The 19,484-nt window shown below is 31.4% G+C and overlaps 1 protein-coding gene across 1 annotated transcript; it reads right to left on the bottom strand.

Moving 5' to 3' along the window:
* Positions 1 to 5,985: 5,985 nt before the first annotated feature.
* Pabpc5 (poly(A) binding protein cytoplasmic 5) lies at positions 5,986 to 8,863 on the bottom strand. Its single transcript, XM_034485765.2, has 2 exons — positions 8,656 to 8,863; positions 5,986 to 8,117 (listed from the first exon to the last, which is right to left on the bottom strand). Exon 2 carries the CDS (start codon positions 7,962 to 7,964, stop codon positions 6,816 to 6,818), a length of 1,149 nt encoding a protein of 382 aa, XP_034341656.1. The 5' UTR covers positions 7,965 to 8,117; positions 8,656 to 8,863; the 3' UTR covers positions 5,986 to 6,815.
* Positions 8,864 to 19,484: the final 10,621 nt, after the last annotated feature.

Genomic DNA, 19,484 nt, shown 5'->3' with positions numbered 1-19,484 from the left:
TAAACCTGATTCCATATTGTTTTAGGTATTTAATAATATTTTCAATTTCTTTTGGAAACATGAACAGTACATACTATTTCTGGGTTATGCAAAATAAGTATCTCTAACAAAATTAACAATAAACTCATGTGGTTTTAGCTCACTTGTAGTGTTAAAAACAAATCTAAGTTCTTTACCCAATACTGAAAATAAAATTTCAACTAAACAATTACTTGTATGTTATAAACTCAATACAAATTATTTTTATGATTCATACTGTTTTAGAGAAAGTGTTGTTACTGTTTTATAAAGTATATGCATTGTCATATATATTATAAAGAAATATTTCCATTGAAGTACTAAAATATATAACATGTAGGTTTATATCAGAACTTAGAATTAGTGAACATTACCTAATATTCTAAGGAAGTCATACTGTCTAATTTAAAAATGTTTTAGTTTGGATACACATGAGGAGAAATAATTAATTTGCATGTGATGTTCTTTACTTTCTGATTTGCTTAAGTTGGAAAAAAGAAACATAATTTTTAAAATATTATCTTCTAATATGTTTTTATTCTTTCCTATGTGGATCTCATTAGTGATTCATAAATGCCACTATAAAAGAAATATAGCCTTATGTAGGCAGTTAGTTACATCAGAAAACTTGAACATGTTGGTAGAAGCATTTTTTGTATATGCTTTCATGTCTCAAATTTTCACACACACAAACAGAAACACACAGACACATACACACATATAAATATATGTTTATATATATATATGTAAAATATACATATATATAGTAATATATATATACTATTTGTGTGTTATGCAAAAAATAAACATCTCTAACAAAATTAACATTAAACTCATGTGGTTTTAACTCACTTGTAGTGTTAAAAGCAAGTCAAAGTTCTTTACCCAATACTGAAAATAAAATTTCAACTAACAATTTACTTGTTTTTTTACAAACTCAATATAAATTATCTTTGTGATTCTCATATATATATATATATATATATATATATATATATATATATGTATTTCATCCTATACATGTATTATAAAACCACACACTAAGAAGATCCAATAGATTTTCTGTTTCTTTAATTTACATTGTTATTAAATGTACATTCTTTAAAAAGTACAACTTTAGTTAAATACATTCATTCATATATAAACTGTAGACAAGTTTCCCACCATCTACTGTTTCTTAACATGCAAATTTTAAAACATCATCTCAGAAAACTTACACAGTATCACATACATGCTACAAATTTTAAAAATGAGATCATATGTAGACAAACTACATAAAATACATAAACCAGAAAAATCTCAAGAATTTCAAGGGTAGATTAAGGTTAGGTAAATGGAGGTAAGAAAGTAGCAAGGAGTGTAATAGCACCAGTCTTTTTTCTTTTTTTCTTTTCTTTTTTTTTTTTTTTTTTTTTTTTTGTAAAGAAAATTCACTTACAAAAGAGTACACCTGAGGTTTAAAATCACTGTTAGTAGTCATATAAAGAATAAGATTAACAACAAAAAGAATGAAAGCTCTTCTTGGTGTTTGACACTAGACATCAAACTAGGCAGAATTTTAATGTATTTGTGATATCCATTTACATTTAAAACATTCGAATGACTGTGCCCATTATTTATTGTCAATTAAAAATCTTTCATTTTTTTCTCTATGTAGAGTAAAGAAATGCATTATTAATTTTTCTTTGCTTTTTTGTTTGGAAACAAAATACCTTGACTTGTGTTGAATATTTAAACTATCCTTACTATAGTATTTTTATTCAAACATTTGTCTTTGACAGCAAAAAAAAAAAACATTTTTACAATAATATATTGTACAATATAGCTATTAATTTAAATATTTGTGATTTTCTAAAACAAAAATTTATGTAAATTCATTAGTGTTTTATTTGAAGGATTTCAAATGTGCAAAGTTCTCAAAGGTAGGTGATATTAAAATGTTTCTTGTCATTCTACATATATTAGCCTAAATTTATTTTAAATAGCATCAGATATGGTTTGTTAAGTTGTCTATTTTTCAAGAGTAAAATATCTCCTTGGGAAATTTGAACTTAATCATTCAAGATATAAAATTTGTTATTACACACATTTTGTTAAATGATTAGTTCTACATAAAACTTTAGTCTAAAGAATGTGAAAATAATATAATATAATAACAGTACTCACTTTGTTTTATTAGAGACCCCCCAAAGAATTAAAGGACTCTAAGATTCATATAAAATTAATGAAAACGTGTTTTCTTTATCTAATGAGACATATTTTAATGTTGACTGTGATTTTCGAGCATCAAGATACTTGGAGTTATGGTTTTACTTTATAAGAATTAGAAGGCCAGGCATGAGAGTGCACACCTTTAATCCTACCACTCTGGATACAGAGGCTAGTGAATTTCTGTGAGTTCAAGGCCACACTGGTCTTCATAAAGAGTTCCAGGACTTTCAGGGTTTTGAAATACTGACTTAAAAGAGAAAGAAAAACAATGAAGATAAAACTAAAAATAACCAAAAACCATTTGGGCGTGGAGAGATGGCTCAGTGCATTAGACCACTTGTTACTCTTGCAGAGGACCTGTGTGCATTTCCCAGTACACAGGGGATGGTTTATAACTATCTGTAACTTCAATCTCAGAGGGCCCTTTTCTGATTCCCACAGATACTGGGCACACATATGGTACACAAGCACAAGCACACATGGAGATAACACGTTCTTATAGATAAATTAAACTAATAAATCTTTGAAAAGAAAATTATAATTATTAATATATGGATTTCATCAGGCCTTTTTATTTTCAGATTTGCTTTCATAGCTAGAGTATTTCTAAATCTTTGTGATGACCTATGGAAGCTAGATGGGCTACATTAACCATACTGAGTGTCTAAAAAACTACTTGTTAGGGTATGTTTCATGAGTATAAACAATACTCATATTTCAAATGCAAAATATTCCCATGAGAAGTCTAAATTAATTCCTAAATGTATAAAAAATATTATACATTATATTTTTTGAATAATTAGTTCTATATAAAAAATTCATCTGATGGCCTAGAAAATAATTCCTTATAATACCAGCATTCATTCTGTGTTCTTGGGGACCTCTAAAGAACTAGTACCTTTTTTAAAAGGCCTGAAAGTTTTAAATTTAATGACTGATAGGAATTAAATAATTTCAAATGAGCAAGAACTATTTACTCTGTAATTACTGTGATTATACACTTCAGCACAGAAGTAAGACATTGTGGAATCTCATTGGTCTTCAAACAGCATGCAATTAACTTATAAAAAGTACATATTTTCTAAAGTTATGCCAATTATTACATACTTTTCATTTATGACACGTTTATCAATTAATGGTAAATAATTATGGGACTATGGTAAGATGACAGTGATCACTGATAAAACCTAACTCTTAAACAAGGAGTTTTCAACAGCCTAAGCTCTATAAAACAATGAAAGTATTTTATCAGTTCTCAACTACATTTTTATATGCTATTTAAAATATCATTGATCTCATTAAATGCTGAGTAAAAATTGAAAACTAAACAAATGGAAGAGTATTTCTTATGTTATTAATGAATTCATTAACAATTTATATAATACTGTGTTTTAGGTATTATTATAGCAGTTAAACATATTTCTATCATTTATCTTCAGTTATTTATTGATACATTTCTAATTGTTTTCTTAGATTAGACAATTTACTTACATGAAAGATGATATATATTCCATGTACAACTTTATAATCAAGGAAAAACATATTGCTTCTCTCAGCCCAAGCTAAAAAATTCATTTACATGTATAACATTTCTTTTTTTCAAATCATTGGTAATAGATAAAGAATAATATGTGTAAAATCTCTTAGACAAAAGATCATCCCCCTCTCCCAAATTTTGATGAGGATGACTTGTAATCATATAAGAATATTGTTACTTTTATTCTCCCTGGGCATATTTAAAATTTTTCTTAGTGACTAATTTGAAAATCCTAAGGAAAATCAAACTTAAATTACACAGTCCATTATTAACCTAACACTAACAGTATATTTTTTATTAATTATCTGATTTCCAGAAATGTTAGTCAATAAGCTTTATAAACACCTTTGCCACTGATTTAAAATAATTACTTGTTTCTCTTTGAAAGTCTATTATAAGTAGCTAAAACTTAAGAATAAGACTGAAAAAATACTCATATGTTTCTATTTAAAGACAGGTTTACTTTAATATGTATTTTCCTCGTGGTTTTCAGTAATTGAATTTTCAACATTTTAAATGGTTACTTAGAACCTCACCATGTTTATTTTGCTCGTGCCTAGGAATCCTTAATTTTGACTGCCATTTTTAAAGGATGATCTTTGGAATATTATAACATTAAATATGAAATTCCAATATCATGCATTAAAAGGCTGTGCTTGGTATTTTTTACTTTCTGGAACTCTTCCTAGATTTGTATTCAAACTTAATTTTATAAAGAATATGGCTAAAAGTGATGGTTCATGCTTGTAGCTATAATTTAATCATGATAGTGTTTAAAATAAATATGATATATGATATATAATTTTCATTGTATCTGTTTCAATTTTTATGTGTTTTGATGATTGCAATAATATAAAATAGGTTCATGAAATATGTTGATTATGTTCTGTTAATTTTTGTGTTTATATCAATTTAGATGTAGAATATATGTTGAAAGTGTTCCAAATTTGGTGACATATATATTGTGTGTTTTGCTTCTCTGTCAGATTTAAGCTCTAACACATTATAGAAGTCTCTGTTAGTCTCATAACTAACAGTATTTCCAGAAAAAGATGTTCAACATAGTATAGTTTACAAATTTAAAAAAGATTGAATAAAAATTTTATTCAATATAATATATCCATATTAAGGAAAATAATGAAGTTCCTAAAATTATGGTATTTAACAACATCCATATTTATAGGTATATAAAAAAGGCAAGTATGGTTTAATTTAAAATAAAAATATGAAATAATACATATTGTATTTTTATAAAAATGTATATATATATATATGTGTGTGTGTGTGTGTGTGTGTGTGACAAAGATATGGAAGAATACACATCCAAAAATTAAGAATGGCTTCTTTCTATAATGATTACACATTTTATGATCATGATTATGTTATACTCATAATCAATAAATCAGTAATTTTCTTTTTGAAAATACTTGATTTTTTGTATATTCATAATTGAATATCATTTCATAGAAATATCTTATTTCCATTTTATGTTCAAAGAGCTAACAGAAGATTTAAAATTGTACAATTGCTTTATATTATTTATAAAAATGAAGATTCATCTGTAAAGCAATAAAAACAATCAACTGATATGAGACATCAAACAAGTTCTTGTGATGGCTGCTGCTGTATGAGTAAATTATACATTTTAAGAAAGTTAATTCAAATTTCAGAAAATGTGATTGTTTTTCTAATTGTCAATCATATTTGTAATGGTATTAAGTGTTACATGGATTTAAATCGAAAGTGAAAAGAGATTAACATATGTAAAAAAGTGGAGAATTTGTAATATAGAAGTTACATGATTCAGGAAGTACCTGCAGAACAAATATTTCCCTTACTTGTGTGAAACAGGATATTTTGTTTAAGTATTATGAATTAGTAAAGAATTATTTGGAGTTGATAATTCTCATATAATTGTTGAAAAGGTATAATCTAATTAAGGAAAAACATGTTCCCTAATAAAACACCTGTCAGTGTTTGCCCATGGATATAGTCAAGCATGACAAGAAACAACATGTCTTAGCTTTACAGCAGCAATGTATAAGATGTTTAAATGTGCCGGATGGTGGTGGCGCACGCCTTTAATCCCAGCACTTGGGAGGCAGAGGCAGGTGGATTTCTGAGTTCGAGGCCAGCCTGGTCTACAGAGTGAGTTCCAGGACAGCCAGTGCTACACCGAGAAACCCTGTCTGGAAAAAAACAAAAACAAAAACAAAAAATGATGTTTAAATGTAAAAGTGAGTTAATATATTAATAAATATTTCTGTAAATTTAACATAGTCTACCTGGTTGCATTATATACATTTCAAAAACTAGTGTTAATGACTTTTAGAGCATCTTCAAATATGAAATCTTTTGGAAATATTTTTAAGACACGCTTACATTTTATCAATGTAACAGTTTTCTAAAAGCACTGATTGAGAAACAATAGCATGACATTAATAAAGATAATCTCAATAGTTGGTCAAAACCACTAACAATTCTGTAGTATGTACTTGCACTTGATATAAAGAAAACTAAAACAAAAAAATAAATAAAGGAAAAATGCCTCATATATTTTTAAGTAATATTCAACTTAAATTATAATTTAAAATGAAATTATGAACAAATTTTAAGTGGCTCATATCCATTTACTCTTTCTCTGATGTTTTCTCAAAACAGCAGTTGTTTACTTTTCACTGTGCCAGAATCAGAAATAAGGACTGTTAATATTTTCATATAGGAAATTAAATTAGTATTACAGAAATAAAGATATATAATCATTTGCCTCATTTAGGGTATTTAGAATAAAATTGATGATAATCTTTATTCTACACATTTCTAAAGATAGAGATCTTATAAAATTTGTACAAAATGATATGTTTACATTTAGAAATTATGTTTGTCACCAAAATGAACAAGATTTTCTATGTATACTTTGTTTCTAAAAGAAAGTATTCACACACAAATATAAATAAAAGGAAAGAAAGCAAACCTATGAATTGGCATAAAATGACGTCTATCACAAAGGAGCACAGGCTAAGGCTAAACAAATTAATCATAGTATTTATCACCACCTGTGCCTAGCTTGCCCCAGAGTGACATGCAATGTCTTGGAGCCTACTACACGACCATTCATCTCATCCACTGCTTTGGAAGCCTCTTCAAAAGAAGAAAAGCAGACAACACCAAACCCTTTGCCTTGCCCCACTTCCATCATCACTTTGGCTCGACTGATTGATCCAAATGAAGAAAATTCCTCCTTTAGTTTCTCATCATTGATGGTCTCATCCAAGTTCTTAATATAGATAGGCACTCCTGGAGGCCTATTTTTTTCTTTTAGTTTCAGCCGTTCAAATCTCCGCCTTAACTCAGCCAGACGTTCAATTTTCTTCTGTGCTCTCCCTACACATAGGACTTTTCCATCTATTGACTTGCCATGTAGTTCTAGCACAGCCTTTTGGGCAGCTTCATGTGTTTCATATCTTACAAATCCAAAGCCTTTAGATTTCCCAGTGGCATCTCTCATTACTTTAACACTCTCAGTTGGCCCATATTCACTGAAAAGTTTCTTTAGTTTTTCATCATCTATGCCATCTCCAAAGTTTTTTACGAAAACATTGGTAAATGTTGCTCTATCTCTGGTTCTGACTTCTGCTGCTCTCTCTTCAGGAAATTTGAATCGGCCAACATATATCTGGCGGTTATTGAGCCGGACTCCATTCATGTGCCAGATAGCCCTATTGGCAGCAGCAAGGCTATCGAAGTGAACATAAGCATAGCCCTTAGAGCCATTATCATCACATACAACTTTACAGGAAAGAATGTTCCCAAAAGCAGAAAATAAATAAAATAGGGCCCTATTGTCTATGGTTTTATCTAAGTATTTGATGAATATATTTCCAACTCCAGACTTTCTTAAGCGGTCATCTGGCTGTGACCACATGAGGCGAAATGGTTTACCATTAATTAAATCAAAATTCATGGTGTTCAATGCCCATTCAGCATCTGCAGGAAAGCGGAAGTTAACATAACCATAACCCAGGGGGCTACGGGTCACTGGGTCACGGCAGATTCTAGTGAAGCGCAGTGGGCCAGCAGGTCTGAACTTCTTATAGAGCATGTCCTCTGTGACGTCAGGGTCCAAGTCACCTACATACAGGGCAGCCTTGAGGTACTTCTTTTTCTTGCCAGCAGTATTAGGCTCCCCACTCCCCATCTCTGAGCACTTAGAAGATGATATCTTGGGTGAGAGTAGGTAGGGGGACCCCTTTTTCTAATCTATAGGCCAAACAGCTGTTCTTGAACACAAATAAGCCAAGGCAGGTGAAGGGACACTAAAAGCAGACTCAGATCACTGTTGAGGCTGAGGCTGAGAAAATGAAGTTCAGAAACAGCTGGTCAGCAGGCTCAGAACAAATGCATCAAACAAAAAAACCAACCCAATAAACAATCTGTTCTCCATAAGAAGATTTACAGTTTTTTACCCCTTCAGATTTCAAATCAGTTTCAAAAGCCTGTATTAAGAATGCAGTATTCTCTACCCCATTATAATTAAAGAAATCAAGAGTCTGGCTGACTCCCCACATCTAGCTTTACCAACAGAGGCCTTGCGACTGGCTTTCTGCAAAATCATAGGCCTTGAGCCCCTGTGGGTTTAAAAATGCCAACCACCCAGTGCAAGGGGCCAACTGTGTATTCCTCCGCCTGCCTGTCTGTGTCAGGAGGGCTTGGAGCTCACTAAGGCCTCTCTGAGCTTAGCGTTAGCTAAAGGGCACACAAGATACTTGGCGCACTGAAACTGGCAGGCAGGCTGCTGGGAGCCGATCACAGAGAGAGACAGACACACAAAAACATGCGTAGGGAACGGGAGACCACCCATATCCCCAAGATGACCACTGGGTACGGACCGAGTGAGGCGCGGTGATTTCTGCAGCCTGAGGCTCTCTCTGCAGGTCCGGAAGGACTGACTGGCAGCTGCGCTGCGGTCAGCTCTGACGCGAGGCTGGTTTGGACAGATGTGGGGCGGAGTCAGCAGAGGAGGGCAGATGCACTAAGGGCCGCCCCAGTGGGGGATCAATGAACAGGGATTGCTTCTTGCCGTACAGAGCTACCAAAGAATTTAGGGACCAAGAGACTGTAGCTGTGCTACGGAGGGCGGGCGGGGCTTTAGGAAACCCGGAACCCTGCTAAGTAACTTCCCGCTTGCTCAGAGAGAGAGAGAGAGAGAGAGAGAGAGAGAGAGAGAGAGAGAGAGAGAGAGAGAGAGAGAGAGAGAGAGAGAGAGAGAGAACAGAGACAGACAGACAGACAGAGAAATATTTTACTTATTTATTATTATATTTAAGCATACTTTATGGTGCTTACTTCAATATGACAAAACTGGTTATAACCAGAGTAGAAAGAATTCACATCTCTTTTTCTTTTTTAACCCCTTCCCCCACTTTTGGTTGGTGTCCTGGATGTTGTCAAAAAGACACAGGTCACACACTTACTTCATTCAGTTCATTGGATATTTAAGAGTTGATAGCTGTGTTGCAGTGCTAATTGATCACTGGGTCAAAAAGAACACGGAGATGAGCTTGGTTTTATCCTTATTCCATTAATCCTCCATAAAGATAGACTTATCCCCAGGTAGTAGGCAGAGTTCTTTTCTTTGCTCCACTGATATTAAGACTTTAAATGATTGTAGAGCCATAAACTGGCTTTTGATGCAACTTAATGCAAGAAAACGATGACATGTTTTATCTGCATTCAGAATGAATATTTACAAAGTCACAGTATATAAGCTTTAAAAATATATGAAGACTGAAAATATATTAACGTCCTGAGATGAACTAAGGATGTTAGGAGATAAGAATTTTCTAAAATTAATTATAAATCTCAGTACAAATTTTCAAATTTAAAGCATTACAAAAAAGAAAGTTACTGTTTAATTCCATCTATCTATCTATCTATCTATCTATCTATCTATCTATCATCTAAAGCATATGTTAATGGTGGCATTGTGGCACTGAAGGATTTCAAGTATTATAAGCGAATCTTTAGAATTTTCAACAAGCTTTTATGGAGGGAAAGTGTGATAAGGTTTCCTGAATTTCTTTGAATGTGAAAAATACCCTCGAAAGAGGATGTAAGAACATTTGAACCATCTTTCCTCCACCAAAGAAAACAAAAATGAATAATTTATCAGTATTAGTAGCTAGAAAAAAAATCCTAACAAGAAAATGACACTGAGGTTAACATTAAAAAAATGTACAAAAACAAAAAGGAGAAGAGGGCATGGGATGGGGGTTTTCTATGGAGGGGAAATGGGGAAAGGGGATGGCATCTGAAATGTAAATAAAATATGAAATAAAAAATGAACAAAAAATCAACAATGAAGTAGCAGAAATAAACAAATATTGCTATCAAAAAAGAAAGAAAATGACACTGTGTGTTCTTATCAAGAAGTTCTTAAAGTGTCAGACTAAATTTAAGTGGTCTTTAAGTTTTCTTTTTCTTTATTTATTTTGGCATTTTGATATACTTGCTTAAATGGCTTTTACCCTCAGTAATTAGTAAAATAGTCCCTCTTTTTATTGTATCCCTGTTCTTGTTTATAGGGTTCTTGCTTAGCCAAGGTAAGAAAGTTAGGTATATGAGAAAGACAGAGAAATAGAACAAGCTACAGTCTCAATAGATAAAAATCAGGACCGAAAGTAGAAATACCTATATACATATCATCACACGTTTGCATTTATACTTATTTCAAAAGAGTGCTTTTCTGAGTCAGAGAGCACAAAACATCAGGGAGTGCATTTTTCTCATGTATGAATATTTGCTGATCCACAACACCATTCAAAACAAAATTACATATATTAATAATAGAATATATATAATAAAACAGATTGATCTTATTTTCATCATAAAATATAAGTTTCTATGAAAAACAGCAATATCATACAACAGTCCCAATACTAACAAAAATTACATTATAATTTGTTCATGTACCCATCTAAAATGTCCATAATGTAATTCATTTATCCAGACTTTTTCTAAGATTAAAGGCAGAATTTAGTTGATAACCTATGTATATTTAGAAAATCTATGATGTATATGATAGTGCAACAAATTTTGGGCAACAAAGATCAGATTTTACAAGTCCAAAACTACTTTGAAATAAATAATTTTTATTTTAGTACCTTCAATCTGGGAATAAATAAAATGCAGGAATGAAAAGCATTTGGGACCATAATTTATTCAATCATGTTAACATTTAGTTTGAAATGTCTCTGACATGCAAATATCAAATATATTAGTGAACCGTCAATTGCAAAACATTTTTCTTACTATTTGTTACACAAAAAGGAAGTTTATGGTACATATAACTTACATTCATGTGTTTAAGTCCATTAATGATCCACACCCAGATTCCTAACGCAGTTGCTTGAGCCATGGCTAGCTATTTTTTCTAAACATGAGATACATTGTGCAGAATGAAAGAATCATGGCCAACTAGAATTCTAATTGAATTCCACTACATATTGCTGTTTACAGTTCAGAGCAATATGTCAGTATAAGTGAAGGAAGACAGAAGTTGGGATTCATCTTTGGCTCTTTTGTTAAGGAACATTTAATAGTGTATGTACAAATAAGGATCTCAGGTGTATATGTGGCTGAGGATTTATTATGAAAACAAACTTTGTATTCTCTTGAATAAAGAGAAATGGCAGAATACAGTGTTATAAAATAAGAATTTTATCACCTGAAACTTGACTTAGGTTTAAGAAGAGAGATGAAAACAATTTGAGTATATGTATCAACTCTTCTCATAGTAGACTATAACAAGAGGAACAGTTAATATAAATCAAAATGTAAAGGATAAATAAGCAAAAAACATGAGGCTTGACTTTATCTGTACCATTAAGATCATGCTAAATTTAAAAAAATCAAATGTTCCTGTTATTAAAACACTGTATAAACTAGATATAAGAGAAAGTTAACTCAACAAAAAATGCCACAGTAGTATAATTATAAACAGTAAAACTCTGATGTTTTTTTACTCCAAAATAAGGATAAGACAAGAATGCCTACTGGTGCCACTTTTCACATCTGCTGGTTATAATAGAAAAAGAAGAATAAAATATTTGTAATAAAACATTTCCATGGACAAAGAAAATTTACATATCAGAAACTTTAAACTATTAAAATGAAAAAGAATAAAATAATATAGATAGGTAAGAAGGGTATGCTATGTTTATAGTTTAGAAAATTAACATTATGAAAATGACTATACTATCCAAGGATATTTATAGACTAAGCACAATCCCTATAAATTTACACTGGTAATTTTATTGAAATAGAAGCAAATTGACCTTAAATAAACATTAAGCCAAAAAACCTATCTAACTAACCAGCAATCTTAAGAACAAAACATGGAGACATCATACTTTCTGACTTTTAAATGTTTATTCCAAAGTTTCATCAAATAAAATGGTTGGAATTATCATAATACCAGACATATTTCTGTATGCAATATAGAGTGTCTAGATAAAAATGCACATGTATACATGAATCAATTTCTGATTCACACTCTACTAAGAGTTAAAATTCAGAAAGGATTACTTGCCAATTATTCTAATATGATTCTGTATAGGAAAAATATAATAAACAGAATCCAAATTGAATCAATGAAATTGGAGAGCTATTCCAAAGACTGTCTCAGAAAGCTAATACTTAATTGACATTATATAAGGAATTTTCATATCTCAATATTAAAACAAAATACAATCTATAAAAATTACTCACAAATCTCCAAAACACAAATTGAATAAATAGCTGTTCATCATAAAAGCATAAATTAAACATAACTGTATAAAATGATACCAATACTAAGCTCCAGAGGGATAAAAGTGAAAGCCACAATAAGACTTCATCTTATACTTCTTGAGAATATAATCATATAAAACACTAAAAATTCACAAGTATTGGCTGATGATGCTGCAAAACTAGAAGCCACATGAACTTTTGATGGGACTTTACAATGGTATAGTTGAAATCTAAAACACTATGGAAGTACTTTAAAACATTTATGATCTAGTACATTCCACATATAGGTTTACATTCCAAACAATTAAAATTAATGTTTTCAAAGATATTTGCATTTGTGTATTCTCTGTAGTATAATACCATAAGCAAAACATGTAAAGAAACCTATATGTTTATTGATGAATGACTAGACAAAGGATTATTTAATATTTGCATACAATGAAGGTTTATTTATCTACAGCACCCGGGAATTTTTTAAATGTGGCAACATGTTTAGAATTAGAGAACAGTATTTTAAGTAAAATAAATCAGTCACTGTAAGATAAATATTACATGATTATGCTGCTATGACATACTTATAATAGTCACATTAACAGAAGCAGATAACATAGTTTTAGTTGTCAGAAACTGGCTAAGGAAAAAAAAACAGTAAATGTGGTAAAAATTAAAATTGGCTATGAAAAAATGAACATGTGTTGGAGATCTATAGTGTAACATTGCATCTGTGGTTCACATGTAAGGTATGTTAATCTTCATCATTTATTAAATGCTACCTCTATGTTAAATGTTCTTATCACAAAATAGAAAACATCTGGTCAATTGTGAAAAGTTTTTGTACTAAAAATAAATGAAGTAGAATCAGTAAAAATTGGGAGATGATTCATTTACAAACATACCTTGTGGAAAAGCATCAGGAACTGAGTTTAATTTCATAGTAAAGAAATTACTCCATAATATTGCTTTCATTGCATAGCACTAGCATTAGGAGAAGTACTGTTTGGACAGCCAGTGCCCTAGGACTCACTGGCTAGCCAGTGTGGCTAAATCAATAAGCTCCAGGTTTAGGGAGAAATGCTGTTTCAGAAAAATAAGTTGGAAAGGAATAGAAGAACACATCTAATAAAGACCTTGGCCTTCTATCAGAACACCATAGATGAAAGCTGGATTTTAAGAACAGAAATCTTATAACTCATGGAACCTGAACAACTCTCTAGTGAATGAAAACTTAATTGAGACAGAAATAAGGAAATAATAAAAGACATTCTAGAAATCTATGAAAATTAATTTAAAACATACTCAAATATATGGACACGTTGACAATGTTGCTAAGAAAAAAGCTCGTATCATTAAGCACCTACATAAAAAAAAATCCTACTTTGGAGGTATAATAGCAATGTAACAATACACATGAAAGCGCTAAACCAAAATGAAGAAAGCAAGTATACCATATAAGAATATATTGCAGGAAATAGTCATCCTGATGACTGAAATCAATAAAATAGAAACATAGAGAACAATACAAAGAATCAATGAAACAGAGTTAGTTCTTTGAGAAAATCAACAAGGTAGATTAACCTTTATCCAAACAAAGTAAGTGACAGAAAGTGAAGCTCAACATTTAAGAAATAATCAGATAATAAAAAGAAGACACAAAAATAAATACCTAAATGATAAAACGACCCAAAGAATACTTTATATGACCATACTTTATAAAGCTGTACTGCACCAAATTAAAAAATATAAATATTTTGAGATAATTTTCTTAGCAGATACTACTTACAAAGTTAAATAAACAATTTAAATAGACCTAAATCTTCTAAGAAAATGAAAACAATCATTAGTCTTTCAGCCAAATAAAGTCCAGAGCCAGATGGGTATAACACAAAATTTTACCAAACTTTCAAAAGAAGAGCTAAAACCAATACTCCACAATTTGTCACATAAAATAGAAACAGAAGGAATGAATATTGCCATATTTATTTTATGAGGTCAGAGTCGACCTGATTCATAAACCATAAAAAAGATTCAAAACAGAAAGATAACTACAGACTTATTTACCTTAGGAGCATAGATGTAAAATACTAAATAAAATGCTTCAAGCTGAATCCAAAAAACATCAAAGAGATGATCCATCATGATCAAGTAGGATTCATCTCAGGGATGTAGGAATTGTTTAACATTCAAAAACCAGTTGATGTGGTCCACCATGTAAGCTAACTGAAAGAAAAAGAAAAATGCATGATTATCTCATTTCATGCAGAAAAAGACCTTGAAAAAATTCAGGACCACTTTATGATAAAAGACATGGAAAGTGTAGAATTCAAGGAACTTATTTAAGCATAATAAGGCAATTTAGCATAAGCTTATGGCCAAAAATCCAATGAAATAGAGAGAAACTCAAAGAAATCCCACTAAATTCAAGAACAAGACAAGGCTGTCTACACTCTCCACATCTACAGAATATCATACTTGAGTTTCTATCTAGAGCTATACAACAATTGAAGGAGATGAAAGAGATACTAGGGCTGTGAAATATATCTTGGCATCAGAAATGACAATTCTTCCATCATTGTCCGACTCCCATCGCTTTACATTGTTTTACATATCAAGGGTCCTTGAAAATTCAACATAAATTCTCACATCAGGGGTACTTGAAGATTCAACATAAATTCTAGGATAGACATTTTATATATCTGTTTATATATCTGTAAAGAATAAGGTAGGAATTTTGATTCCAATTTGATTTAATCTGTAAGCAGCTTATAGTTAGGTGAACATTTTACAAAATTATTGCTTCAAATGTATGAACATGTAATCTCTTTGCATTTCTGAGTGTATTCTGTACCTCTTTATTAGAGGGTTAAAATTTCCCTGTAAAAGTCTTTAATATTCTTGCTTAAGTTTATTCTTATATTTTTAGTTTTTGAAGCTATTATGAATGGGAGTATGAATATGATCCCTTTCTTTGTATGTTTGCTTTTTTATATAAAATGTTATTGATTTGTGCAAGTTGATATTACATCTTGCAACATTACTAGATTTGTTTATTTGTAGAAGTTTATTTGTAGAATTTTTGAGATCTCTAATGTATATTATTATGTCATCTGCAAATACTGGTAGTTTGAGTTATTTTTTTGTTTCTATTCCTTTTTGTATTTGTATTATCTCATTTGTTATGTGTCTATTTATGTTGTTGATTCTTGATTTAATTTTGGAACTTTAGTTGTATATAGAAAACCATTCATTTCTTTAGTGTTTCTTTCTATCTTTTTACTTAATTCTACTTCTAAGTCCTAGATTTTTTTCATCATTCTATTAACCTTATTTTTGTGAGATATTTTTGGGCAGCATTAAGATGTTTATTCTCCTTAAACTCCTCTCTCTTAGTACCATTGATCTATTTCTTTGAATCTTCTTTAATATTCTTGAGTTATTTGTTTAAGTTTTTAATTGTTTTCCTAAATTCTGTTTCCATGGCTTTATTTAATTAATTCTCATGGGCAAACTTTTCTCCTGAATCTATAGGTTTTGTAGGTAAGAAATTGCTTGATAATTCATAATATTTTTATTTGGGGGATGAGATCTGGGCATATGAACTTCTTTTGTTAGTTCTAAGTCTGATATTGTCATAAAAATTCAGGATCAAAAACAGAAGACATGAACTATTTGAGTGAATTAAAAACAGCTTCAATAAGTGAAGTCAGATGAGTAGAGGAACTATGTTGGTATACAGCATATGGCTCTGGCAGGAGTATCTGGATTAGGTCAGGGCATGGGATTTGAGAGCCACACTACTAATAATTAGATAATTTTAATTTGATTTTATTTCATACAATGTACCCCCAAATTAAATGAGTTCTCAATATATTTTGAGTGTGTCTAAGGAAACCTTTTTCATATTCATATATATATATATATATAATTATAAAGTAGGAGGAGCTGAATTCAATGATTAACTGGAAATTACCCCCATCATTCTATCACATTATCATTCAGTATTTTGTTCTCCTGTTCCCTTGATACTCAGTAATTAGTCAAAAATTTAGAATTTTTCCGGGACAATGGTAAATGTCTTGTTGCCTCAAATAATAATAATAATAATAATAATAATAATAATAATAATAATAATAATAACAATAATAGTAATTATATCTATATATATAGATATATAGATATATATATGTCCTGAATTTTGAAGTAAATTTAGTATCAACAAACCTTGTTGATGATTGATACATTCTTGGAAAAAATTACATTAACTTTGTCAATATTCTGCATCATTCAAGTTTTAAGTATTATATGACTTCCACATTCTGCCAGACATCCTTCTATTGTTGAATTCCCTCTGTGGCTCAGACTTTCTCTAGTTTTATGTCTATCTGTCTCTGTCTTTGTGTCTCTGATATCAGCCATTTTACCCCTACTTGCTCTGGTCATAGTGTTTATTATAGCAACAGAAAGCAAACTAGGACAAACTGTTAAGCCAAAAGTTCCCAACACTAGTTCAAGCTTTTAAAGCTCTCAGCTTCAAGCCTTTTATTCATACTGGATTAGATATACTACAGAATTTACCAGTCTTCAGTTTATAAATAACATATTTTTCTGTTTCTATATTTGCATAATCATGCTCACAAAATAGATTTGATATATCTATAATAAAATAACTTATAAGCTATGAAAAGTTATGAATAAAACTTTAATGCCTTTTATTCAGTGAAAAATATTGACTTGAAATACTTTCTTTTTATATATTTTATATAAATTTATATTTAATATTTACTCATAAAATGTGCAAAATATTAAAAATAATTTTATATTTATATAAAATATATGTTCATATATGTCTGTTGGTATGTGTGTGTCTGTGTGTCTGTGTGTTGTTGCGGCCCGAGCTGCCCCACGTTTGGGGGCCCAAGTGTCTTGGACCATTCTGTCAATGTTGGAACCCGCAGATCCCCAAGCTGCTCAGGTCTGTGGGTCGGGCTTCAGCAAGAGAGAGAGAGTGAGGATGGACGTGAGGAATGGAGACCAGACAGAGTATGATTCAATCCCTTTTATTCTTCAGTCTCTCTTCTTTTCTTAAAGTTCCTAGTTACTACTCCATAGTGCTTCCAAGTTTCCAGGTCCAAGTTCTAGCACCTAATGCCTACTACCTAGTTCTTCCAAGTTCTCTAGTCCAAGTGTCTTCTTCCCCAATGCCTAATTCCTACTCCAAGTTGTACTCCCAGTTGTACTCTCTAACCTAATTTCTAGTTCCAAGTTGTACTTCCAAGTTGTACTCTCTGAAGTGTCTGATTCCTACTTCCAAGTTGTTCTCCATGATGTACACTCTCAGAGTGCTTAATGTCTACTCCTACTCCTAGTGTCTGAATCTCTGTTACTCCAAATTGTTCTGAACTCTCCTCTCTGCCTCTTGCCTTTTATATGTCTCACTTCTAAGCCACACCTCTAAGTCAAGCCTTTAAGTCATGCCCTTAGGGCTTGTCTCTAAATCTGATCTCTAAGTCTCGCCCTTAAATCACACACCTTTAAGTCTCACACACTCAAGGGAAGATCCTGGGTATCTAAAGTAAGATGTTATCAGTGTGCTCAGCTGTTGTAGGCTAATGCAATCAAGTCTCTGTTCAGGAGATATGGCTCAAGGTGGCTACAAGGATGATATCTGCCTTCTGTAGGCTTCCTACAGTGTGTGTGTGTGTGTGTGTGTGTGTGTGTGTGTGTGTGTGTGCATGTGCGTGTGTGTGTGTGAGTGTGTATGTATGTATTCAAATATATGACATTCTTGTATAGGCTAAACTATCCAAATAGTAAAATGGTCAATATTTAGTGGTTCAGTGAGGAATATGGAGAAAATGCATGTGTAGAGATTACGGGCTTTGATGGTAAATGAAAAATGTTTCCTAAGAATTATAATAATACAGGGATATGCTATTAATTTGACTTATTGAACAATAATAGAGTTGAATTTTAATATAAATTCTTGATTGTAGATGATGACAATGCATTAATATTTCTTCTTTTAGTATAATAATAAGCAGTTGATTTGGGATTTTGTTTTCTTGGAAATCACCTGTCCTATCACTATCCTTAAGTTTGTTGAAATATTTGTGTCTCCTTTCACATTTTGAATTACTTTCTAAAGTTTATATAAATGTAACTTTTATTCGCCAAGTATAACAGAGTTTTACTGCTAAATAAGCTCACACTTTGGAGTACTTTTTGAACTCTAACTGATTGGTTCAACTCACCTGTTCTTCCTAAATCTCCTCTCCAAGCTTTTTGATTCAAACTGACTTCTCTAAGCATGTCACTGAATTTCTCTGTTAGGAACATCTACATCTAAATTCTGCAAACTGATCAGTACTGAGTCCATGAACTAAACTGAATGGAACTATGTGAGCTCAACTGAAATAACTGTATTCAACTGAACTAAAAAAAACCTACAGTGAACTGTGCTCACCTGAACTCTACTGCATTGTCTGAAATCAACTGAACTATACTCACTGATCCCTTTCCCCCTGACTAATTCTGCACTGCTCTTATGGAGCTTCTATTTCCTGTATGATATCATGAGAGATGGGTGTATACTATTTCTGACTCATTTCCTCAAATCTTTCTCTGATTTGTTACTCTGTATGTCTTTCAAACATTGCTGCCTCCTTCAACAAAGTTTACCTTTATTATTTGGTATTAAGGTGTGTACTAAGGACATGTGTATAGTCTAACCAGAGGGATTAAAGTTGTGTTATTTCAGCTGGATCACACTGACCTAGAATGTCTCTGAATGTGATCCCTTGCCAGAGCAGCCATGTTGCTGGATTAAAATTCCCATACAAGCTTATAATCTTCTTGTAAGATGTGTGCCTTTGTCAGGCCTTGGCCATTTAACCTGCACCATCAATCATGTAGGATGCAGGTAGAGGGCATG

This window comes from Arvicanthis niloticus, chromosome X, assembly GCF_011762505.2.
Source record: "Arvicanthis niloticus isolate mArvNil1 chromosome X, mArvNil1.pat.X, whole genome shotgun sequence".
In the NCBI taxonomy this organism is placed as follows: Eukaryota; Metazoa; Chordata; class Mammalia; order Rodentia; family Muridae; genus Arvicanthis; species Arvicanthis niloticus.
The sequence above is the reverse complement of the archived record's forward strand: the minus strand, read 5'-3'. Positions and strand labels throughout refer to the sequence as shown.

Coding starts and splice junctions, on each gene's coding strand:
- Pabpc5 (XM_034485765.2), bottom strand. CDS start 7,964: ATGGGGAGTGGGGAGCCTAATACTGCTGGCAAGAAAAAGAAGTACCTC.